The 26,531-nt window shown below is 31.7% G+C and overlaps 2 protein-coding genes and 1 long non-coding RNA gene across 4 annotated transcripts in view; 2 read left to right on the top strand and 1 right to left on the bottom strand.

Moving 5' to 3' along the window:
• The window catches only part of FLC (flowering locus C), an 85,135-nt gene extending 68,023 nt beyond the window's left edge, over positions 1-17,112 (top strand). Inside the window, 3 exon segments of the mRNA NM_001281128.1 lie at positions 14,162-14,203; positions 16,416-16,457; positions 16,638-17,112. Of these exon segments, the coding sequence (NP_001268057.1) occupies positions 14,162-14,203; positions 16,416-16,457; positions 16,638-16,766 (213 nt within the window). The 3' untranslated portion in view covers positions 16,767-17,112.
• On the bottom strand, positions 13,641-16,842 carry LOC104880621 (uncharacterized). Its single transcript, XR_002030870.2, has 2 exons — positions 16,597-16,842; positions 13,641-16,478 (listed from the first exon to the last, which is right to left on the bottom strand). It is a non-coding gene; the product is annotated as an uncharacterized LOC104880621 (long non-coding RNA).
• Positions 17,113-21,954: 4,842 nt separating the features above from the next.
• On the top strand, positions 21,955-25,857 carry LOC100243721 (uncharacterized). Of its 2 annotated transcripts, XM_010657802.3 has the most exons (3): positions 21,955-22,634; positions 25,188-25,244; positions 25,392-25,459. In XM_010657802.3, the coding sequence occupies exons 1-2, from the start codon at positions 22,268-22,270 to the stop codon at positions 25,196-25,198; spliced, it is 378 nt and encodes a 125-aa protein (XP_010656104.1). In that variant the 5' UTR covers positions 21,955-22,267; the 3' UTR covers positions 25,199-25,244; positions 25,392-25,459. The 2 variants fall into 2 exon arrangements, with proteins under 2 accessions (XP_010656104.1, XP_002270801.2); XM_002270765.4 differs by lacking the exon at positions 25,188-25,244 and having other exon boundaries at positions 25,392-25,857.
• The last annotated feature ends 674 nt before the right edge of the window (positions 25,858-26,531 follow it).

Genomic DNA, 26,531 nt, shown 5'->3' with positions numbered 1-26,531 from the left:
ATGGGAATTCTAATTCTAACTTCCTAATTTAAATTACTATATACAACTATCAACTTGTCTATTAAGAGGTTGAATACCAACCATTATTTCCTTATTAAAAGGTTGATTAATCAACACTCCCCCTCAAGTTGGTGAATAGATGTTTTCCATTTCAAGCTTGCTAGTAATCATCTAAAAATTTTGACTTGAAAGTCACTTGGGATATTTATCAACTATCTTTTTGTTGAAACACAGGAAGAACAAATGAGGCCACTATCCCTCTTTGATGAAGTGTCCATGAATCTTTGCATGCTTTGTCCAATCATGTTGGATAGGATTATAGGCAATGTTAATGGCCAACCTTTGATCACAGTATAACTTCATTGTTCCTTCCTATTTAATCTTGAGAAAATCGAGAATGATTTTTAACCAAAGAAGTTCACATATTCCTTGTGCCATAACCCTGAATTCTGCCTTTGTGCTTGACTTGCCCATAACACCTAGCTTTTTGCTTCTCCAAGTAACTAGGCTTTCTCCTAGGAATGTGTGGTAACCTAGGATAGATCTTCAGTCTAAAACTGACCCTATCCAGTCTACATCAATGTATGCTTCCAAATTTATGTCCATATTCCTCTTAATCAAAATTCATTTTCTAGAATTGAGTTTCAAATATCTTATAATTTTATAGATTGCCTCTAGATGGCTATTCTTTGGTGAATGTATGAATTGACTAACCACACTCACAACATAGGCTAAATTAGGCCTAATATTTGACAAGTAAATCAATTTTCCCACTAGCCCTTAGTCCATACCTTGGTCCACTACTGCATCATCCTTGTCATCCACAAGCCTATGATTCTGTTCAATGGGAGTATTGGTTGGCTTACACCCCAACATCTCGATTTTCTTTAGGAGATCAAGAACATATTTTTGTTGTGAAATAAAAATGCCCTTATTCGAATGAGAGACCTCAATACCCAAGAAGTACCTCAGCCTCCTTAGATCTTTAATGTCAAATTCTGCAGCAAGATGTTTTTTAAGCTATTCAATCTTCTAAATCATCCCCAGTCACAACTATATCATCCACATAAACAATTAGAGTTGTGACCTTTCTAGATGTTAAGTACTTGTTAAAGAGAGTTTGATCTCCTTGACTTTATCGGTACTTCATCCTCATCATGACTTTAGCAAATCTCCTAAACAATGCCCTAGGAGATTGCTTAAGCACATATAGCACCTTCTTTAGTCTACACACAAAATCACTACCAAAGTTGTCATCAAATCCTAGTGGAGCCTCCATATAGACTTCCTCTTCCATATCACTATGTCAGAAGGCATTTTTAACATCAAATTGTTGCAAATACCAAGCAAGATTAGTAGCTAAAGATAATAAGACTTGAAATGTGTTCATATTTGCCATTAGTGCAAAAGTTTCTTGGTAATTCACTCCATAAGTCTAAGTATACCCTCTACCTACGAATCTACTTTTGTATCATTCTAAAGTCCCATCAGTTTTGTACTTAATAGTGAATACCCACTTACATTTAATTGGTCTTTTCCCTTTAGGAAGTTTTACAACATCCCATGTTTGATTTTTTTCAAGTGCTCTCACTTACTCACTCATGGCATTTCTCTCTCGTGAACCATTTTTGGGATTTCTAAGGGACTTAGGTGACTATGGAAGGCTTTGTGTGAGGGTGACAATTTGTCAAATGAGACAAAGTTGGAAATATGGTGTTTGGTGCATGTTTGGGTGCCTTTTCTAATGGAAATAGACAAATTTAGATCATTAAAGACAAGTTCATCCGCATGCTGCTTTACAAGCTAGTTAACGTGCATGTCTTTTCTAATGGCAATAGGCAAATTTAGATCCTTGAAGACAGGTTCATCCACATGCTTTTATATGGGTTGGTCAATGTGTGGTGAAGAAGGTAAATTAAGAGAAGTAAAAAGTTCAGTACCAAGTGGGTGAGACTTCTTTCTTGAATAGACTTGTAATAGTGTAGTGATAGTATTGACGGGTATTTTTTCTTCTAATTGTGTCTCAGAGATACCAAGTGGGTGAAAGGGCAAAAAAAGGTCACAGGGTAAGTCAAGATCTGGTGGATTCATTAGAATGGGAGACTTATCTTCTAACAAAGGCTCCCACTGAAGATCAGGTCTAAGGCAAAAGGGTTGCTTTTCCACAAAACATCCATGTATGTGAAGAATGTTTTGGAAGATGGGTGATAACGTTTGCACCTTTTCTTTGTTGGAGAGTAGTCAATAAAGATACACTTGAAGAGTTCTAGGATCTAGCTTAGTTGTGGTTTTGGTCATGGATATGCATATATGAGATACACCTAAACACTTTAAGGAGGAGTTAGTTGAAACCATTGAAGTCGAGAAAATTTTATGAGAGGATAGCCCTTGGGGATCGATGATCCAAGACCTTAGAAGGCATTCTATGTATCAAAAAGACTAGTTTTCCCCTAATAGGACTTAAGGCATATTATTTTGGAATAGTAGGGCTTTTTTTAACTTCTAATCAATGCCTATTTTTTCTTTCTGCAACCTCATTTTGTTATGGGATATTTATGCAAGAGGATTAATGGATAATACTTTAAAAAAAAAAAATAAAATAAAATGATAGAACCTAATTAAAGTATTCCCTCGCATTGTCTAACTTGACAACTTTTATTAACTTTAAACTAGTTTTCAATCATTTTGTGAAATACATGGAACACATTACTCACATCATTCTTATTTTTCAGCAAATAAAGCCAAGTAACTCTAGTGCAATCATCAATGAATGATAAAAACCATTTAGAACATAAAATATTTAGAATTCTTGAAGGACCTCATACATCAGTATGAATCAAAGTGAATGGATGAAAAGATTTTTTATTGTTTAATAAAAACAAGGTTCGATGGTATTTAGCCAACTCACAAACTTTACAATGGAATGCACTGAGATCTAACTTTTCAAATAGGGGGGAAACATTTTTTCAGCAAAAGAAAAGGTGGATGTCCCAATCTTTGGTGACAGCCAAATCTAGTCCTTATTAGATGAAAATTTTTTAGAGAGGTGGGAAGAAAAGTGGTAACCTATCACTTTTTTCACAACAAGCTTTAAGAAAGTAAAGTCTCTCCTATTCTTTAGCATGCCTAATCATCTTACCTGTAGCTTGATTCTAAAACGCACAATGAGTTGGGAAGGATGTTATATGACATTTTAAATCTTTAGTGATTTGATGGACCAATAAAAGGTTAATAGATAATCTTAGATAATCTTGGCACATGTATTACTGATTTTAATGATAGAGTGGATAACAAATTTATTGTGCCCTAACCAACCACAATGGCCAATGCACCATCAACAACTTTAATCTTCCTATTTCCAGGACATGGACTATATGAAGACAACCGATGGGAAGAGTTTGTCATATGGTCAATAACACTTGAATCAATGACTTAAGCACTTGAAAAATAGTTTTCTAAGGCACTAAGAGCATGAGAATCCAAAAATCTAGTTGAGTGTGCAAGGAAGCATGAGGCACTAGGACTATCGGAAGGCTTCCAAGCTAATCTATCTCTTCTTTCTTGAATATGCCAATCTCAGAGTTGTTTGATCTATTTTTCTATAGGTGATTTCTTCAGAGTGAGCAACATGTGCATGTTTGCATCATTGCCTATTCTTAGGTTTTACCACATACTCACTGGAATTATTTTGCACCACTTACCTTGAAGCTTTCTAACTAGTTGAATACAAAAGAATTTAGGGTTGTTTTTCAAATCAGGATGGTGCTTCATTGCTGGTAGAAAAACACCAGCAATCGTAGAACTTCTTAAACTTAAACAATTGTTAAAAAAAATGCCTAAAGCTCTTATACCATGTAGGCATATGTGTACTCTCATAGATTGATATGAGGAAAATTTGTACATCTTATAGGCATCTATATAATGAAAAAAGGAAACAAAATAACTCTTAGAAATTTGTCCCAAAAATCAGGGGAATTCTAATTCTAACTTCAGAATTTAAATTTCAATATACAACTATTGATTTTACTATTAAGAGGTTGAAAAGTAACCATTATTTCCCTATTAAATAAGGGTCATAAAGGCTGGTTAGTCAACATATTGTCTAGTAGACACAAAAGGGGTTACAATTTGCAAATCTCAATTTTCTCCTTTATGAAGTGCTTATCCACATTTACATGCTTGATTGTGTTAGACCAAACTATGAGCAATACTAATAGTAGCCTTACTGTCTTAATGGATAGTTGTTGGTCTTTTAAGTTCCAATACTGATATGAGAATAAGGCTAGCTTTAGGCATTCCTAACCTAAGTCCTAAGAGAAGGAATGTGTATAGGTGCAAAATCCATGATCGTTATAGTAAGGTGCTTAATGCACTCTTGACCTAGGTTTAAGTTGGTACCTCAGAGTGGGAACAATCTCTAGGGTAATACACAGTTATCAAAATCTTATTTTAGGATCTTATAAAGATTCTTGTATCTTTTTCTCCAATTTGTTTAAAGAGATAGGGAAACTTTTTGAAGCCTCCATCTTGTTCAATCTTCAAAGCCAAGACTTCTTATGAGATTGGACCCATCATAATACTTTTTCGGTCTTTTCCTAGCATTCACATAAGAAAACATATCACTAAGACAAGGAATAGGCTTTTTACCAAGGACTCTACCCCTTACCTCATCAAATTTGGTTTGAAGCCAACCAAAAAATCAAACACTTCATTGCATTCCAGAATTTCTGCCAAAGTCATTGCATCTTCAAGGGTTGTCATTTTAAAATGTTGAAGGAGATTGAGTTCTTGTAACCAATAATGAAAATATCGGTAATTACGGATATATCGATACTTCAATTTTATAGATATATCGGCGGATATTTTGAAAAAAATATTCATAGATCTAAAATTGATCAAAATTCATGGAAATGTAAGAAAAATCTCGTAGAAATGTAATTAGAAGTATAATAGACATTTTAAAGTTATTTTGTTGAAGAATTTGATATATGCATGATATAATTTATCATATTTAATAATAATATCGTATACATCGATAAAAAATATGAATTTTATAAGGGTACATTTATTATTAAATTACATTAAATATTATTTCATAATAATATTTTGATATTCGACTATAATATATCTAATTTAAAAATATATTTAATTTCAAAATTATGATCTATTTAATTCAATTTAATTATATGATATAAAATAAATGATGATATATGTATAGTTGTGATATTTAATAATAATGTTTATAACTTGAAAACACATTTTATGCATATTCATCTAATTTGGATGTATTTAATGACATAGAAAAATAATGATAATTTGTATAAGTATTTTTTATTTTAAAATTTTGATAATTTTTTTAAAAAATTAATACAAATTAAAAAAAAAAATCATTTATTTTATATCATTGAATACATTTGAATTAAAATGGATCATAATTTTAATATTAAATATTTTTTAAAATTAGACATGTTATCATAACATTATTATAAAATAATATATAAAAAGTATTAAATATATTTTAAAATTAGACATGATATCTTAATATTATTATAAAATAATATAAAATGCAACTTAATAATAAATGTACACTTATAAATTTATATGATATTATTATCAAATATGGCAAATTATATATATCATTTTTTTCAAAAAAATAACTTTAAAATGTTTATTTTTACTTTTTATAAATTTTTTAAAAGTTTTTCATAATATTTTTAGAGTTTTCAGTAATTTTACATCATTGATATTTTATGTCAAAATATTCATCGATATTTCTCAATATATCCCGATATATCTGTAAAATAAAGTTACCAATATATCCATCAAAACCGATAATTTCATCCTTGGTCATAGTAAATCATCACATAGTGATCATGCTGTTTTGTATTATGAATGGTCGTCTTCAATTCATAGATGTGAGTAGCATTTCACTTCTTCAAATAAGCCCACGACACAACATCGAACACCTTCTTAGCCATTAAGAGATAAAGAAAAGATTTCCCAATCTCTAGTTGCATAGAGCTCAGTCACCATGACATGACCATTGAATTTTTTGCATCCTAGATCTTGAATTCAAATTTTGATTCTTTTCTCTTTGATGGTTCTAAGCATATATTTCGTCTCCCTTTCTACTATTCGGGAAAGCAGCTTAACCATGGTTACATTAATTGTTCTACTCCACATTTAGTATGCACCTTCAGCTCAAGAACTTTCTTTTTACACCAAAATTGATGTAAGATGACTAGTGTTTTAATCTTTTAGGATTTAAGGAAAAGAGTGACAAATAAAATCATGGTGGCAAGGAAAAAAAAAGTTAAAAAATAAATAGGAAAGAAAAAAATGATAGAAAAGAAAAGGATAGGATAAAGCCTTCAATCATACTAATATTTTCTAGGCCTCTTGCCAAAAGGAAAAACAATGGAGTCTCGTTATTGAAAATTGCAAAGTGTGCAAAAAAAATAAATCATATTATTCATCATTTATTCACTTCATTAATCTAGTTTTAAAGCTATTAGCCTTATTTTACAAGCTTTAAAAATACCCCAGAAATTCAATAGGACCATTAAAATAGAAACCTAACTAATGTATTGACTTGTTAAACTCTTATTTTTTTCCTAAAACTCCTAAATCTTCCAAATAATAGAATTTTAAAAAATGTTAATTTCATTCACCTCCCCTAAGGTTCTAGCTAAATATACATAGCCCTCATAGGTTCAAAATTTCATCAAATGTCTTCCTTATTTTGATTGAGAAGGGAGGTTGGTAAAAATAACAAATGAAAATGATAGGGGAAATATTTAATGAAATTTCAAATCTATAAGAGCTTAGCCAAAGCCTTAGAGAAGACAAATAAAATCAACCCTTATTTTTAGAATTAAAACTAAATATGAATATACATACTATTGTATCTCGAATAATGAATCTATATAATCTTATAAGCATTTACATACAATAGAAAGAGAGACAACTAACTTGCTAAATTATCTACCCTAAAATCAAGGTATCAAAATTACATAGAAAAAATAGAAAAAAATTATATAGATTCTTAAATTTGAAAACATGCTAACAATTTGCCTTTTACTCCCGTATTCTGTAAGGACTCTTAACTAATCCACCAACACTCCCCTCAAGCTAGTGAATAGATATTGTCCATTACTAGCTTATTTGTATACTTCCATATTTTATAAGAATTCTTAACTAATTCATCAAACACTCATTTCAAGCTAGTGCATAGATATTGTTTATCACCAGCTTGTTCGTACTCATGTCAGATGCTTGACTTAGAAGTCCTTTAGTTAGATATCTATCAATTAGGAGTAGAAATCAAGCCACCATCCAACTTCTCTTTGATTTAGTGTTTGTCAACTTCCATATGCTTTGTACAATCATGTTGAACAGGATTATGTACAATAATAATGACTAACTTTTATCATGATACACATATGCTTTGTACAATCATGTTGAACAGAATTATGTGCAATAATAATATCTTACTTGTTATCATGATATAACTTCGTAGTTTCTTCTCATTTAACTTTAAGATAATCAAGAATAATCCTTAACCAAAGAAGCTCACATATTATTTATATCATGGCCTTGAACTCTGCTTCTACGTTTGATCTAGTCACAACTCCTTGCTTCTTACTTCTCTAAGTAACCAAGTTTCCTCCCATGATTGTACAATATCTTGATGTTAACCTTCGATCTATCACTAACCTTGCCCAGACCTTGCCCAATCTCCTTCAATGTATGCTTCCAAAATCGATTACATACTTTTTTAAACAAAATACCCTTTCCAAGAGTGAATTTCAAGTGTCAATGAATTGTGTAGATTGCTTAAAGAGGATTGAACTCTTTAGATTGATTCAAGAGGACTTTCTCTTCATGAATGCATAAACTAATTTATGACTTATGAGGACTTCCTCTTTGTGAAAGCATAAACTAATTTATGACGCTTATGATATAAGCCATATATCTAGTCTAGTGTGGGATAAGTTCATTAGCTTTCCAACTAACCTTTGATTCATGCCTTGGTTTACACCTTAACATCACCAAGTTTGTAATTTTGTTCAAGAAAACTATAAACCTACTTATATCCTAGCATCCTGATTTCCCTTAGCAATTAAAAATTTCATTTTTGTTGTGATACAAAAGTATTATTCTTTGAATAAGCCACCTCTATGGCTAAGAAATACTTCAGTTTCCCAAGGTCTTTTATTTCAAACTCTATAATTAGGTATTTTTTAAGTCATTCTACTTCCTTCAAATAATCTCTAATAATAATTATATTATCCACATAGACAATTAAGGTAGTAACACTTCCAATAATTAAGTTCTTAATTAAGAAAGTGTGATCTCCCTTACTCTTTCTATACTTCATCACTACCATTGCCTTACTGAATCCACATCGAAGCATGCTCTAAGAGATTGCTTTAAGTCTATACAAAGCCTTTTTTTAGCCTACACACACAAGTGTCCCTAAAATTTTGTAACTTCCATATGGACTTTCAATTCCAATTGACCATGTAAAAACACATTCTTAACACTAAATTGTTGCGATGACCAACTAAGATTTGTAGTGTCCTATTTCCATTGTATTTCATGGTGAATACCCATTTACACCTAACTAACCTTTTTCCCTTAGGAAGTTATACAATTTCCCATATTTGACTCTTCTCAAGTGCTCTCATTTCCTCATTCATAACTTTTCTCCAATTCGCACTTCTAAGTGTCTTAGACTGTTTTCAAATTTTTAAATTTGACAAAGGAAGGCTTTGCGTGAAGATGATAATTTATTAAATGAGACAAAATTGGAAATAGGGTGTTGAGTGCACTTTCAAGTTCCTTTTCTCATGGCAATAGGTTCATTATGAAAATCAACATCATTTTCCAACCTATTTTCAATATATGGAGAAGAAAGCAATTCAAAAAAAGAAAACAATTCGATACCCCTATCATGGGATCAAATTCTTAGACTTGCTTTAGTTCATGTTGTGGTTATCTTCTTCTTAAATATTGCTTGTAGTGGCTCGAAACTAGGGTTACTAGGTCTCTCGCAGTAAGTAGGACAAAGTGAGACACAAATAGCTCAAGATCAAAAAAAGACTTATCTTCTACTAAAGGCTCCCCCTACAGATAAATCTTGGGATAAAGCGAATGATTTTTCCACAAGGGTGACATCCATGGTTGTGAAAAACTTTTTGGAAGATGGGTGATAACATTTATAACCTTTTTTTGTTGGAAAATGTCCCACAAAAACACACTTAAGGGCTTTAAGGTCAAGTTTTCTACGATTTTGAACATGGATATGAACATAGGAGACACAACCAAGCACTTGGGAGAGAATTAAAGGCTTTGCATAAAGGTGAAAGTTTATCTTAGGAAATAAAATTGTATATGGAATGTTAGGTACACTTTCCATCCTCTTTCTAAGGGCTATGGGCAAGTATAGGTCATCAAAGGGACTAGATTCAAGTGAAGTATGGGAAACGACTCTCCACAAACTTGTTGATTACACATAATTATTTTGAGAACTATCAATTATTGAAGTCAAATTAGGAATAGCTAATTAGGTGATAGTAGAATTAGAATTACAGTCATAATAGCTTATTGGAATCCTAATAGACTTTGGATTCCTTAAAGAAACCTATAAATAAAGCTAATTAATGTAAACCAAAGTAATGGATTGATGATTAATAATATCATATTTTCTTGCATACTTTACAATAGACTCTAAAGTTTCTATCTCTTATTCTTTGTATCATCTTACTCTACCATAAACTTTTTCCTTTGTTCCTCTCCTTAAACCATAAAAAATAAAAACCCTAGTCCACCTATTTGATTGTAGGCAACAATCCTAGAGTTATCCTACATTACCATTAATGCGGGTTCATTCATGAAAATTAGGGAGAAGACATTTGAATTATTAGACAAGTTTGTGGAGCATATTCAAAAGAAGAATGTTGTCTAAGTAATATACCTAATAATGGATCTAACTATGTATTAACAGGTAGGATTTCATTCTACTAGGTTCTTTAAGTTTCATTTGTGTCATTTAAATTGGAATAGTATATTATAACTTATTATTTATCATTTATTATGTTTTTTATGTTAAAATTTTAAATAAAAAAGTTTAGAGAAAAAGTGACCACATTTGTATGACACAAATGATAAATAATACATAAAAAAATTTGATGCACAATTTTCTTCTAAATGTCTAGACAAATGTATGATCGCATTGGACGCCTTGTACAGCTTATTGCATAACATTTTAAAACATAGGAAACTTCTTACAATTAAGAGGACCTTGACAAGAGCCATTTCGTTGAATGGGTTCATCTATAATCATGTCGGTGTGCTAAATATGATGAGACAGTTCACCAAGCAAGAGAATTGGTTAGAAGCTAGGGATAACTTGATTTACAACATGTTTTCTTACCCTACAAAGTATCCACATGCAAAATGCAATTTGAGATTGATGTTCATCTTTGAAAAGTAGTTAGATAGTAAATGGGTGAAAAAAGCAAAGGGAAAACACATGTTAGAAATTGTTTTGATACTTTCATTTTGTCTAAAGGTGATGGGTTCTTGTTAAAGTTCTTTGACTTGTTGACAATAAAGGAAAATATGGGGTATATATATGAAGCTATGGATAGATGTAAAGAGACTATTAGAAATTCATTAACGAGAATGAAGATAAGTACAAGAAAATTTTCTCTATCATTAACAAAAGATTGTAATGTCAATTCCACAATCCTTTGCATGCCGCGCGGGTCACTTTTTAAACATTTTTCTATGACAACCCTTGTATAGAGTTTGATGAAGAAGTGACATCAGGATTATATTCTTGCATAGATAGATTAGTTTCTAACATTGATGTGCAAGATAAGATCATTTACGAATTGTCAACTTATAAGAATGTAGAGGGTACTTTTGACATTCCAATAGTCATTATGTCAAGGAAGATGCTAGCTCCAAGTACTTTAAGAGAGTTTATATTCCTAAATAAAACATTAGATTACTTCTTTTTTCAGCTATTAAATCGAATATTTCTTGCTAATTTACTTCTTTTTTTTGTTTAAATTTGAAACATTGAGCTGAACATTGGATACTATATGGAAACATAACCCCAAATTTGCAAAAGCTAACCAAAACTTGACTTATAGTGCATCAAGTTGTGAAAGCAACTGGAGTTTATTTGAGCACATAAATATTTAGTACCTTGTTGATTTTTTAATGTATAAAATTAAAAACTTTATTAGTTAATTTGTTATATAGGTTGCAGTAAACATTTATTTGATAAATGTTTATAGATTCCAACCAAGAAGAAGCAACAACTAAATGACTTGGTGTTTGTAAAATACAACCAAGCACATTATGATAGATACAATGTCATTAACCCCATCTTGTTGGTAGATATGGATGAAAGTAATGAGTGATTGGTGGGAGAAAAGGGTGAAAACGACACCTCTATAAATGTGGAGAATAACTTGGTTTTTGAGGACGATGACTTGACATGGGGTGTAGTGGTAAGTACAGCAGTTGTTGGAAATGTGCAGACTTGCACTAGACTTCAAGCAAGATCAATGACGAGTTTAAAGGGAGTTTTAGTAGATACTACTTCATAACCTGATCTTGAAGAGAAAAAGAGCAATTTTGGGGACATTGAAGAGGGTGATAATAAGATTGGGGACCACCAATCTAATCTAGATAAAAGTTATGGCAATTCTAATTTCAATGATCATTATAGTGATGATACCTAAAGCTTCTTTAGGATGTTCATTCTCTTATTTTGTTTCTTATTTAGATTTTTAGATGTTTAAAAAATTAGAATATACATTTGTACATGATGAATTTCTCTAAACAATATAATTTTTCTTATGTTTAAGGTTTACATAATTATTACTATTTTATTCATTTTATAAGGCATCATAATGGATGAAAATTTAATTGTATTGATTGTTGAAAACTACATTTATATTGGTTAGATATAAAATAGGTATATATATATATATATATATATATATATGTATCACTTTATCACCTTATTATATAGGCTACCGTCTTATTTTCACCATTTGCCCGAGGATAAAAGGAGTCCGATCAGCTTGACATAGTCTTTTGCTTTTGAAAACACTATACCAAACAATTCATATCTTTTATGCTTTTGTGTAGGGACAAGAAGTTGACAATTAATTTAGACATGTGAAATAGATTTAGTGACATACATGTGGCTATAGGTATAGTTCCTTTGGCCAGCAATAGCAGCTAACAATCCATCAACAACTAGCTAACATTCCATCAACAACTTTGATTTTCTAGTTCTAGAGACAATGACCGTAAATAGTGAAAAAACAAGGTGAATTTCTCATATCTTTTTTGTGGCACTTGAGAGAGTGACCCAAGGACTAGTAAAATCCTTTGAAGCACCAAGGGCAAAAGAATACTTTCTTGATTGTGCTAAATAGCAAGATGCACCACCTTTTCCTAGTTTAGCAATGAAATTCTTAAGCTTATCTATCTCCTCTCTATTCAATCCTTTTATCTCTTGATTGGTGAATGTAGACATGTATTGACACTTGTTCTCCGAATTGAAGTAGACTTGACCACCTTTTTCTCCAAGCTTGCCACCTCTTCCATCTCCTCTTCTAAAATATGATGGTTTTCAATGGAATTGTGCAAAGTCTCCTATGTATACTTCAGTTTATTACAATAATTGCACCGAAGTTCATCGTTAAACTCGATTTCCACTCCTATGACCAACAAGAATGGCTCTGCCATTATTCAACTTACAAGTTACAAGAGTTGAACTTCCTTAGGAATTATTTTCCAACATAACATTCCTTTGACTTTCTTCTTCTTTTGCAATTGAGAAAACTTCTCCAAATGATGGCAAAGGACTCTTCTCCAAAAACCTGAATTTTCACTTGACCAAATTCTATGCTAAGTCTAGCCAAAAATTTAAATATCCATTTTGGGATTTATAGTCATGTGACTTAAGCCAAAGGTTCTTCATAGAGTTATAGTACCCAATCACTGATGAGGTACCTTGCTTTGTGGAATTAATCTTCCCCTTTATCTAAAAATCTAGGCAACAACTTAAAGCTTGGAGTACGTTTGATGAGCAGCATCTCAAATTCCTCTAATAGCAGCGAGAAATATGTGAGTCCTACTTATCTCCTGTTGCATGAAGTTCCCAATCATCGAGTCTTCTACATCCTAATGAATTTGGGATCATCTTTGCTTGGTTCTAGTCCAAGGAGATGGCTCAGCTTCATCTCCGCCTCAAGATAGTTGTTTGTCATTTAATTTAAAGGCAGCTTGAAGGTTCTGAATTTGGGATCATCTTTGCTTGGTTCTAGTCCAAGGAGATGGCTCAGCTTCGTCTCCGCCTCAAGATAGTTGTTTGCCATTTAATTTAAAGGCAGCTTGAAGGTTCTGTTAGTCGCCTAATGAGGAGTTTGGTGTTGTGATTACAGTTTGGTAAACAACAAGGAGTTGACCATGGTTTCAGACAGAGCTTCAGTAGAAACTTACTTTTATGGGTTTTTCTCTATTAGGCGATGAAGGCAAAACTCTTTTAAGTTTTTCTCGACACCGAAGGCTGGAAATTTTTTTTTTCATAGAATTATAGTTGTGGCTTTGATACCATTAAAAAAAAATCTCTTATTCATAATCTGTGGAATTACAACACTATATACAACTTGAAAAAGGAAAGAAAATGATATACAATTCGGAAAAGTAACTAAGATCAAGCAACCCTAGAAAATCAAGAAGAAAATAAAGGATTAACTACCAGAGGAAAGCAAATAAATATTCTACAAATAATATACATAGAAATTCTCACATATTTGTGAGATTTTGTCAACTTTCCCCATAGAATACATTCCATGATTACTAGAAGATATCCACCAGATTCTTCAACAACGTGCATATATTTTCTTATTATCAGTGCATGATATGTTATGTTTGGAATTTCAATACATGGTTGCATGCTCCACCATCATTAGCTGATTGCATCGTGAGAATGAACAAATACAATATCTGATGTACTTTTATTTTTTATGCCTACCTCTAGAAGATTACTAATTTGCATAACCTGAACTCACAGCTTATATGGTAGAATTTTATTGTGCTTCTGACTCAATAGTGATTTATACAGAATCAACTAATGATGGAGTCCATAAGGCATCTCCATGAAAAGGTATGCAATTGTTCTGTAATACCTTTTTTTCCCTCATGAAACTTTCTCTGTAAACTCCATTTTGTGCCATGCTATCTTTCAGTAGAATCTTGTAAGATTGTTTTTATCTTTAGCTTCTTGTGAGTCCTTGGGAGTAGAGTAAAGCCATGAATTCAATCTTGTTATTTATCAGACCATTTTCATTTTATCAAAAGAAATAAGTCTAAATTCACTAAACTATAATTAGTTGGCTGCTCAGACCACCACGGCTTGATCTTTCCCTAGTACAAGTTTGTTGTCATTACATATGGCTACTTGAGAGACATCTTCCTCCAGTTTCCAGAAAGTCTTAGCTTGATCCTGACTCCCCAAACAAATTTAAGCCAAAAAAAGGGCAGAAAAAAGTAAGAAGGTAGAAGTTTGGCAAAGCACACATACAAGTGACAAACTGTCCCACTATATACAATTTGCCGTGTAAGTCTTAAATTGCTACCTTAGGAAATTGCACCCTCTACCTTTTCCTCTAGAACCTTTTCCATGCCGGAATCATCAAGGTGTTACATCTTTGTGTTCATTTTGAATCATGTGGGTTATATCTTTTCTTTATTTTGGAGCATATGCCAGGAGTAGAGCCAGAGATCATTTGATGTTCCAGAGCTTTCAGTTCAATCATTCGAAAATTCTCTTATTCAGTCCATCTTTCTTTGGTTTGGACTTTGGAGTTCATTTGCAATGCTGGTTGTCAGACATTGTATGATTTCATTGATCGAGTAGGGCCTCACTAGAGTGGTGTTGGCTCTTATTTTGTTTCTTTTTTTTCAAGCCCTTTGTATACTTCCTGTGTGCTAGGGGTGTGTCCCCCTTTCTCTGTTTCAGGCCTCTCGGTAAATCCTCCATTTGACCCAAACAGAGGTTATCTGACCCAAGGTCCATGGCCATCTATTTCAATTCCTCTGCCACCAATAGACCTCCTGATATTTTGGAAAGGAGTGATATTTAGTTGTGATCCAGTTTTAAATCACCAAAGCCCACCCCAAATTTTTGGAATAAGGTTTCCTGCTTTTGATTATGGTGGTCTATGCATTGCAGTAGAGAGATAAAAGAGAGAGCCAGCAAAGTATCAACGAGATATACTTAACAAATACTAGGGTTTGTTAAGATGAATTACCCATCACCTGATTGTCGGTGTTCTGATGAATTACCCGTATCTAGACTCAGATACCAGGGTTTCAGCCGAGTTACCCAACACCTGGATACACACATTCAGAATATAGATATACTTGATATGATTCATATTTAAAGCAAGCTGGAAAAGGAGAGAGTGAGTTCATAAATACTACATTGAGCCACTTATTACCCGTATCTAGACTCAGATACCAGGGTTTCAGGTGAGTTACCCAACACCTGGATACACACATTCAGAATATAGATATACTTGATATGATTCATATTTAAAGCAAGCTGGAAAAGGAGAGAGTGCTTCAGTTCATCAATACTACATCAAGCCACTTATTTAAGAAAAATTATTAGGACTAGTTATACAATCAAACACTGATTGGGGAAAATGTTAGGATTATGCATACTTCTAGAACCAATAAATACATTACTAAATGCATCCATCCAGACTTGAGCATTTTAAGTTGAATAAAAATCAGAGTATGTAGATTGAACTGTTACTGCACACCTTGGATTTATTCCATGCATCATTACCATATGAACTACTTCATTGGACAGCTATGTATAATTTTTGTAAAGCAAAATGCAACATCACTCCTGGGCCAAGAATGAGAATCAAAAGAATTTTGGATTGATGTACAGGACAAGCATTGCAGGAAATACCAAAAGTTACACAGTTCTAGATAGTGGATTACGTAGTGGGCTGCTTCCATGGTATGGAACATCATGAATGTGAAAATTTTGCCAAAATGGGTACATCTTGACAAATAAAGGGCATGATATGCTTTCAGATTCATCATTCAGAGATGCGGCTAGGAAATCATGCAAGCCAATTCATATGAAAGAAATAAACTACGAAACAGTTGATATGTTCATCAATGTAAATCTAAATGAACATGAACCATTAGTATGTCACAACACACCCTCATATATAGATAAAGAAACAGGCATTCATTGCATAATGTAATGCTTATGAAAAAGCAGCATTGGATAAAGACGTACATTTGTTTTGCTCTGCTCTGCTAATGGAGATATATGTATATTTGGTCCCAAACAGGAAAGGATGCTGAGGCAAGAAAAGGAGCTTCTAGAGAAAGAGGTAACCGCTCTCTTCCTTTTCCTGTAGGAAAACGTAACACAGTCACTCACACTAACCACGATGTTTGCCTTTCCAACAATAACTGATAAAGATAGTGCGTCTAAAAAGTGTGCCAAAAAACACTAGAAAGAAACGAAACCTAAATAATATATGGCTGATGGTGGGTCGATCTTTACACAGATGGAAGCAATGAGGAAGGAGAAGGAAGAAGGCTGGAAGGAGTGTGCGATTGGGAACAACCTCGATCCCTTTAACCCGGAAGAGCCCTGTCCTCATCAAAGGACAACCCTTTCCTTGCTTAGAGGGTAGGCACCGCTCATACCCACCGCCATTGCCACCGCTTAAAAAGGTGTGCTAGGCTTCAGTGGAAGGCCAAGTGTTTGGTGTCTCAACGGCTGATTGCAATGACGTTTTATTACGTGTGTATGAACTATAGCTGCCAAGTGGCCGTTCTTGTATCCGCTCAGTCTCTTTATTAGTAATAAGTTTAGTTTCAAAAAACCTATTCGGCCGAATCAAGCAGGAGCTGTATAGCCTGGTGCCCTCTTCCCATTCGACCACTTCCCCACGGGAATGTGATGTGTCAGTTCATGTTGTATTTTATTTACGTGTATCATTTGTAACCATTGAATGGCAATCTCCGTTTAATGTTTTCTCAACCTCTAGTTCGGTTGGGAATTAGTTGACAATTCCCAAGTGCGGTTAAATACGTTGGTTATGATGATTCCTTTATGGGGAAGACCACGGTGCCTTCTGTGGAAAAAATGAGGTTCTGACACCTTTGCTTCAGACAATAATTAACATACGGGAATCTGGGTTGAACGTCGCGCTTGGCCATTAAAATACGTGCCCAGTCCCCCCTTTTGAGGCGAAATGTGGAAAAAAGTGAATTCTTGAAATTATCATCTTAATCCAGATTTAGAGAGTGTGGCAAAACTCATGAGTTGCCGATGGATGAACAGAAAAGGTTGTGGTTTTAGTAAGACCTTTGTCGTTGAAGCTCAACAAAGATGATAACAAGTTGAAGACCGTGAATCAAAACATACCACTACAAATGAGTTTAAGAAGTCGACATTAGGAATGCTAATTAACCCGAAAAGCAGAATTAGGAATTCGTAGCTCCTATACCCAGTCACACAAGTTATCTTAGACTCATTTGAAATGGTAGTTTTAACTTTTACATATATATCTAAGAAATGTGGTATTGAATTAAATTTTTTTTAAAATGATCTACACTTCAACAAATTGTGTCCCACTTTTCATTTACCATTCTTCTAGTGGGAGGTACAATCCTTTTTTCAAAAGTCCAATCATTTTTTCACAGGTACGCAAAGTACTTTCCATGTGCCATTAAATAGTAATTTCTTTTATATCAAAATTAGTGAGTACGAAAATGCGGTTTTATCATATATTTAGAAATCGGGGCATGTTTGCCAATCGCTTGTAAGAACAGTGTTTTATTCTTTATAACAAAATACCATAAAAATATGTTTAAAAACCAAACACTATTTTCTATTTTTATCATTAAAACAAAAAATAAAGTGTTTTCAAATAATATTTTTTATTTATTTTTATAATGTTTTTAAAAAAAATAATTATATGAACATATAAATTTAAAATAAAATATTACATATAAAAATTATTTTAAAAATATTAAAAATAAGTTAAAAACATTATAAATTTCCTAACAAACTTTCATTTTACAAAACATTAAAAAATAGTTTTCAAAAACTATTTTTCAAAATTGTTTTCGAAAACATTTACTTAACAAATCTATGATTTCTACTTTTGTAAAAGTCGTTTTTTTTTTAAATGCACTTTAACTTATTTCATAATTTTTTTAAATAAATAAAGCTACTTTCAACAATAATTTTACAACACGTCTATAATACGTTGTTTGATTTTGATCTAAAATTTGACAAATTGTATCATACTTTTCATTTATCCTTTTTATCAAAAGTAATCCTACCCACATGTCCTTAATTTATTAGATTTATGAAAAAAATTTAGTAATTTGTAGGTTTAGCTTGAAATTTTTAAAAAAAGTCAAACATAACATTATATCTTTTCTAAAACTTACTATTATTTTTTATTCCAAAAAAAAAAAACAGAAAGTATATCCAACTTAATCAAAGACAATCCAATCACTTTTGACAATGTTTTGATGTGTTTTTATGTCATCTCTTCGTAGTGGGGTCAATTAAATTACTATTTTTTTTAGTATTAAATTAATAATGTAATAACTTAGGAGAAAGACAAAGGAAGGAAAATTCTCACAATAGTGTAGATTAAAAGAAAAGATTGTGGTGATTAATTAAGAAATAATGACACCAAATGCTTAGCATATGAAATAGAATTAGATATTCACCAACAATACAAATAAGTAGATACAAGTTCTTCTGCATTTTTCTTGACTAATTCTTTTCATAAAAAAAAAAATAAAATAAAAAAACCAATAAAATAGTTTTAAAATTACTATTAATTTTATAAAAATAACAATTATCAGTAATATTATTATGATAATTTTAATAGGTTAATTTAACTTACCTTCCCTCGATATTTGGTTGAATACACTTGATTTTCGATTTAAAATTTCATCGAATATCATTTTTATTTTGAATGTAGGGAGGTGAGTGAAAATGATAAAAACATTTATTAAATTTTAAATAAATTAACTGGATGTAAATAAATGAAATTAATGTTAATATTAATAACACCTTGGAGAATAAAATTTTGGAAAAAAGAAATTAGTTGAGATGTAGTTGTCCCAATAATGCACTTAAAAGTCCACAAACCTTATCATGGTATATATGATAATGGAAACCCAATGCGTTAGGAGGGTTTTTTTGTCAACGAGGCACATTCAAAATATAATTTCAATATTTAATCAGAAAAAACCTATGGCATCAATTTAAGTTAAGAAGATGAGTTTGGTGGAAAAATACTTTTTTTTGAGAACCAAATTTTACATCTAAGTTATATTTAAAAATATTCATCCATCCAATTTATTTTTTTAAGTCATGTCAGCTTCCATTTTATTTATTTTTTATTTTTTTTAATCTTAAAACTACCATTGATATCAACCCATTACTTCAATAAATATTTTCACCACAAAATTTAAATTGAGAATTATTTTTATTGCAATTTCAAATAAGACCCAGATAATTTTTAAAAATAAAAAAATAAAAAAAATAATGAAATCACATTACTATAATTAGAATATATAACAATAAAATTATATATAAAATGTAAAGCAACGTACCAAAATGGCAAAATGTCATACTGGGCGAAGCTTGGAAACGAGTGTAGGCGACTTTCCCTTAAAAGGTTTTAGCAAGGTGGGTGGTATCTTCTACGAAAGAGATTGCTTTGGAGTATAAAACTAAATCAATTATGACACTCCACTGTACAAATCTAAGTTATTTAATGTGCTTTTCAATGCTTTAAAGTTCGGCCTCATCATTGAATTTATCGGTTCTTATGAAAGGGTTGATGTAATAAATATATAAATTATATTTTATTAAATTTTAAAATAATTTTTAAAAATTAATATATTTATATAATTAACATTAATAATATTTATTTTTTTATTAGATGTATTAATATTTTAAATTTTATTAAATAAAATATATATAATATTTAAATATGATAATATATGTTGAAAATGAAACAAAATGTATATTATGTAATTATATATATATATATATATATATATATATATATGTGGTGAATTGTATCGTGTTAAAGTCAGGTATGATGTCCTTTTTTTAAAATAGTGGTGTTTTTAAAATGATTAAATTAAATTTTACCGAAATTTTTGGTAATATATCATATGATAAAAAAATAATTTTGAAAAATTATCTATCGACTCATTTCAATTTATTTTAAATTTTTTAATAATTTATTAAAAAAAAACACAATGTCTCTTTTTAAATTACTTTTAAATGTCAAACAATTTTTAGAAAATGATTTTTAAAAGTGTGAAAATGTAAATATTTAAAAATAAATAAAAATGAAAATAATTTAATATAAAATAAAAAAATTAATAATTTTTTAAAAATAAAAAGTTTATTATTTAACATTAATTTTCAATGATATAAGGTAAACTATTCATTCTATATAAAAGCTATTATATTTTATTAAAATTATTATAAAAAGGGGAATTTTTTATTTTTTTATTTTGTTTATATAAAGTAATTAGCAGCAGCCATCCTGGTGATAATTTGAAAGAAGTGGGTGAGTGGGACCTTAGTGCTCCGTCATTATGCTGCAGTCCTATTCTTTTCCTGGTTTATTGTATGTTTCAATCAATAAAAAGAAGCCAATAATGCATTAAATTTATTTATAGACTCCCATCATATTCCCCACTCCAATTCAATAATTTAAAAATAAATAAAAAGGGAATGAATGAAGAAGAAAAGAGTGTTTGGGTTGGTGGGGTGTCCACTCAATCTTTCATTCAAAACTTCTCCATGTGATACTCGTGAATTTTATTATTTACGAGCTTTGACTTCTTTCGCAAATTCATTGTGATGTCACTTTCTTAAATCTTTTATTATTTATTTATTTATTTATTTATTTATTACAAATTTTATGAAAATAGATTTATAATTCTCCATTAAATTTGATGAAGATTTGTTCAATACCCCATTGATTAGTTTTTATTAAAAAGAAAAAATTAAAATTTAAGGGTAGAAGGAAAGTAGAGTTAGTTTTGTGGGTGGGTATTTTTAGAAAACGCTTTTAATTTTAAAATATTTTTATAAATTAAATTAAATTGTTTTTAAAAAACTAAAAAATCACTTATAATATTAAAAAATTGAAATAAAAAACATTTTTAACTTAAAAAGTGTTTTTTTTTTATAAAATAACATGTTTAACAAAATTTAAAAAATATTTTTAAAATTTTTTAAAAATATTTATAGTATTAAACAAATACTTACAATATTTATGAACTCAAATATGAAAAACCTTTTTTCGGGATTTATTCTCTACAAATATTTTTTATATTTTCAATTATAAAAAATAATTTATATTAAACAATATATTTATTGCGTATTTTAAAACAAATATTTTGTTTAATTAATTATTAATTAAAGATAAAGGGTATAAATAAGGATAGAAAAAGTTATTTATCTTAAACGATATGTTTACAGGGTGTTTTCTAAAAATGTTTTAAAATTAATTATTAATAAAGATAAAGGGTATAAATAAGGAAAATTATTTACTAAAAATAATGAATGAATTGCCAAAAAAAACAAAATCAGTTGGGCTGAAATCCTGTAGCCGTATGAAACCAAAACAAGAAAACGTAATAAATCATGAAAATAACAAAAACAATGTCTGGGAAAATATCAACATGTGATTTCCAGAAGATAAGGTCCACGTCATCTGGGCCCACTCTCCATTCTCATCTGTCAACCGTGTGCCTCTAAAGTCCAATATTGGACCAACCTCTTTTTATCCTTAATAATATATATATATATTTACTTATTCATTTATTTATATTTAATTTTCAGGCAATGCAGCAGTCCATTATTTTCTCCTAACCCAAACAATAGAAAGAAAGCCCTCCAAAATTCCAATATTCCCAGATTTCTCTCATTCTTTCTCATCAATTCCCGAGAAACAAACAAACAAAGTCTCCTTATCGCAACTCTCCACATGTAGCCTGACGCAATTATTATATATACGTATATTTGATAGCCAGAATCTCTGAGTTTATCCACTTGCCTCGTTTCTAGCACAGCAATCCCAAATTATCTAGCATTTTATCGGTTTAGGGTTTCGCGTTTTTCTTCTTGGGAGAGATGAGAAGGCAGCAGGATCAGCAATCTAGGGTTTTCTGTGAGCTCTCTGCTCTTGTTCTCAATCTACTGCGATCTCCGCCCTCACCGGCACCGTTTTCGGAGCACTCACCGGAGGTGTACACGTCGAGGCGGCCGACGACCACGCAGATCTCTCCGGCCGGGTTCGCGTCGCTGCTTCTGGGAATTTCGCTGGCTTTGATGCTCTGTGGGTCGGTCACGTTCTTTATTGGATTCATCTTAATGCCCTGGGTTCTTGGGTTGGTCATGGTCTTCTATTTTGTCGGAATTGTTTCGAATCTTTCGGTGTTGGGCCGGGCGATTATTTGTCAGGCCACCGCTCCGGCCAAGCCGCGGAAGGAGATTCCAGGTAAGGGTTTGGATGATCATCCCCGGGTTGTGTTGCCGCGTCCTTTTTTTTTTTTCAAATACAATTTGGTGATTAATTTGGTTTTATACTGTTACCTTTTATGTTTGTTTCTTGAGAAATCTTATCTTAGATTCTTAGATATGATGCCTGGGGTCAACAGTTTCAATGAATCTCTCAAGCAGTTTATTCAGGTTTTTTCTGCCATGAAATCGTGATGGAGATCAATTATTCTTGAGCTTAGGGCAACTATTACTTTGAATGGTTTGAGGGTTTTAATTTATTTTTTCCTTGTATTTTAACTACTTTTTGCAGATTGAATCATACTTTTTAGATGCATATGAAGAAAGTACTAAATTTTGAAAACTTTCATATGTATTTTACGTGTGATACACTCACACGCAAAAATAAATCCATATATATATAGAAGGGGAGGGAAATATGGTATGCCATTGTTTAAAAAATTTGAGTGGCTGAAATTTCCTGTCTCCGTTTTTGTCGGTGGGCATGGAAAAGAGGAAAAAAATGGACATTTTCAATATTTTCTCCATCTTTTAGTTGATTTTGCAAGAAAGGAATAAAGGAAAAGAAATTTGGGAAAAATTTTATACTCCTTCTCAAGATTTTCCTCCTGGAATGTACTCATCAACTTTGAGGTTCAAAAAAAAAAAATCGAAAAAATATTTTCCACAACCCCTGCTTTAGATTTCTTTCCTACTATGGTTAGTTTACTGTCATTCCTTAATTTATAATTTGTCTCCTAAATCAATTGGATTGTGGGCTATGGTTCATACCTGAGGGTATGAGGTGCCTTTGGGGCAAAATTGCCATACTTCCAGCTCACCTTTCTGACCAATAAAAATAGGGGAATTGTTGTTACACAAATGAGACTTGTAAAATTGCTTTGAAATTTATTTTCATTTTTTTAATCAATGTATTTAGAGTTATAAAAGTTCATTGGGGATCCACTTTACATCATAGGTTGTCTTGATTGGTATTTAACCGAACATTGTTAATCAAATCCAAATAAGCAATATGAATTAATGACTGATCAGTCTTTTCTATTCAATGCATGCCTAGATTTTTGGTCAAATATATGGACTCTCTTTGGTAGAGCTCACTTCTTTTCGCCTGTGCATACACTCACTTTAGACTCCTGTGTAAATTGTATGTGGCTCTTAATTTTATTTATTTATTTATTTTTGGGGGGAGAGATTCTATCACAAGAGATAGGTGATAAATTCTTTCTTCTTTTTAATTTAAGACAGTATATGATACAAGGCACATCTAAATATGTTGCCCATGCACTATATTGTGATAAAATTTCTAATGAATTGACATTGGTTGCACCTTTTAATTGAACAACATGTAATATATTGGTACAGTTCAAAATCTTGCTTTTGCATTGGAACCTAAAATTGGTAGGGAACAACTTATTGTTCATTGTTAGTCAGACAGTAAATCAAAGAAATCTTATTATATGGGACTGACATTTATAGGTTGAGTGAGATCTATAATGAGGATTGCCAAGAAAAGGGAAATTATAAAATGATAGTTGTTGCATTGGGAAAATCATACTGAGCTTTAGGTGTATCAAAGAAAGTTGTTGATGGAAGTTTTATTTAACTTTTTAAGGAACGGAACTAGGCGAGACCCAAAAATAGGGAATTTAGCCGGCAGGATTGGACTGTTCCAGTGGTTAGGTTGTTAGCTAAGCTGTAAATTTTCCCAATTTATGGTAATCTAACAACCTACCCATGAGTAGCTGAAGCTAGTTTGTTATCTATCTATAAATGTGCTAAGCTTTCACTTACATGGAAATTGGCTAGAGGGTTGTCATGCTTATTTAAAATGTCAATTATCTGTTGCATTAATGTTACAAAACCTACCAAAAGAAACAAGTGTAATTAGCACCACGTGGCATGCATGGGAACATAAGGAATCTAAACATTGTGGTGGCAAACTAGAAATATGGCATGCATGTGAAACATGCTATGGGAACAAATCCTATTTTCAGCATCAAGTAGTAAAGATGCATAATCCTATTTTGTTTTACATTTATCATTATCTTGACATTGAACCAGAAAAGGGAATGGAGTAATGAGATCACACAAGTTGTGGTAGTGTTTTTGTTTTGTTGTGTGATGTTGTTGTAATTCCTTTAGAAATCTTGAGGCATACTAATGGACTGCCTTGATTAGGATCATGGATTTCTATTTAGGTTAGGCCCTATCTTAATCAAGCTCAAACATGCTCATCAAGGTCAGGTCAAGTCATTCATGAATAGAGGACTACTTAATACCGAGTCCGGATTGGGTGTGCTTGAATTGGATTCAAGTTTCATGACCTAAGCTTGAGCAGCCTAATATTCTAACCTGTAGATGGATCTTCCCCCTGGAAAGATCACGTATTTACACATCTCGAAAGCCATGATATAAATAGATTTAGCATTTTTCGAATGAAGGGTAGCACATGCAAACTTGTTCTTGCCTGAATCACTTGTAGCGCTCTTAACAACTTTCCTTGGGTGACTATCTATTATGAAATGTACAACAGAAACTTGTTGAAAGGTGTGGTGATCATCTCTGCAACCTTCTCTGCCCCCACTCTCATGTATGTATGGTGTTCTATGGGAACAGTGTACCTATTTCACATGGATGGAAATTAAATTTAGTGTTTATTCTTATGGTTGTTAATCCATATTCTAGGAGGTTTCTCTGATCACACTTTTTCCCTCTTTTAAAATTTCCATTGCTGCAGCCTGGAAACTTTTGTGAAGAGAAAAGTTGGTTTGAGGAGCAGCTGGAGATGAGCTAGCCGCACTGCTGTTCTTGTGATTGGTGGTGCCTCCAGCAATTTACGAAAGGGAGGAATGTACTGAGCATTTCCAAGTATTTGATGCAAGAACTGTGGATAAGTGTTCTTTAAGATGCTACTGAAACATGTGGATATACGCCTTCTTAATCATCAAGTAGAAAAGGCGAATATTTAAGGGTCTTTTTTTTCTTTTGAGGAACTAATATCTAATTAGTTCTTGGGAAACAGGGAGGGGCTATTCTCTTATATTCTATTTCATCTCTATTGATCAAGTGTTTATCTTTTTATGTTGTTGGATTTCTAAAAGTAAAGTTGTTAGGCATTACAATACGTATTTTGCGGTTTCTTGGAGCAGCTTTTGTTTGGAAAGAAGAGCAATCCTGAATGAAAATAGAATAATTTGGTATATGGACTCCCCTCTTGAACAAAGAAAAGACCAGAAGGGAAATCAACCAGAAAGAAGGCAATTTGGTAACAACCGTCAGTTAAGGAAAGTAATTAGGAAATTAAAAAATTAAAAAATTACTAATCTATATATAAGTGGTCCCAAGGGTTCCTTCTAGAATACATTATATATATTCGATATAATGTATATGTCATTTTCATTGAACATCTTTTTTATAGTTATTAATATACATATTAAAAAAAAAAAAGAATTATTAAGAAAAAAGAAAAAGCATTAATAAAAATTAGTTTAGGAAATTAAAAATTCAAAATAAATGAAATGAATTTGGTGTATTGATTAATTTAATTTTTTTAAATTTTTTGAAACTCGAACATAGCCAAAAGATGCAAATAATTTCATCCCATTGGCGATGCTGAGGCAGCTCCTTCTTCAACTTAAAAGTTAAAACCTCAAAATATTACGTAAAACATTTTGCTAAAAATTAAAATTAAAAAGGATGGAATCCGATCCCATAGTCGTTACACAAAAGAAAAGGCTTTTAGATGAAATAGAGCCACCAGAAGCAGAAGCAGAAAAAGAAGCAGAAGCAGAAGCAGAAGCAATTGTACATGTAGTGAATGGAAGGGTGTTCGTCTATCCGGAGTTGGTGTAGATGTGAACTCCGAGAACAATCAGGA

This window comes from Vitis vinifera, chromosome 1 (genome assembly GCF_030704535.1).
Source record: "Vitis vinifera cultivar Pinot Noir 40024 chromosome 1, ASM3070453v1".
Classification (NCBI taxonomy): domain Eukaryota; kingdom Viridiplantae; phylum Streptophyta; class Magnoliopsida; order Vitales; family Vitaceae; genus Vitis; species Vitis vinifera.
The sequence above is the reverse complement of the archived record's forward strand: the minus strand, read 5'-3'. Positions and strand labels throughout refer to the sequence as shown.

Excerpts from the sequence above, each read along its gene's own strand:
- LOC100243721 (XM_002270765.4), top strand. The coding sequence starts at position 22,268 with ATGAGAAGGCAGCAGGATCAGCAATCTAGGGTTTTCTGTGAGCTCTCT.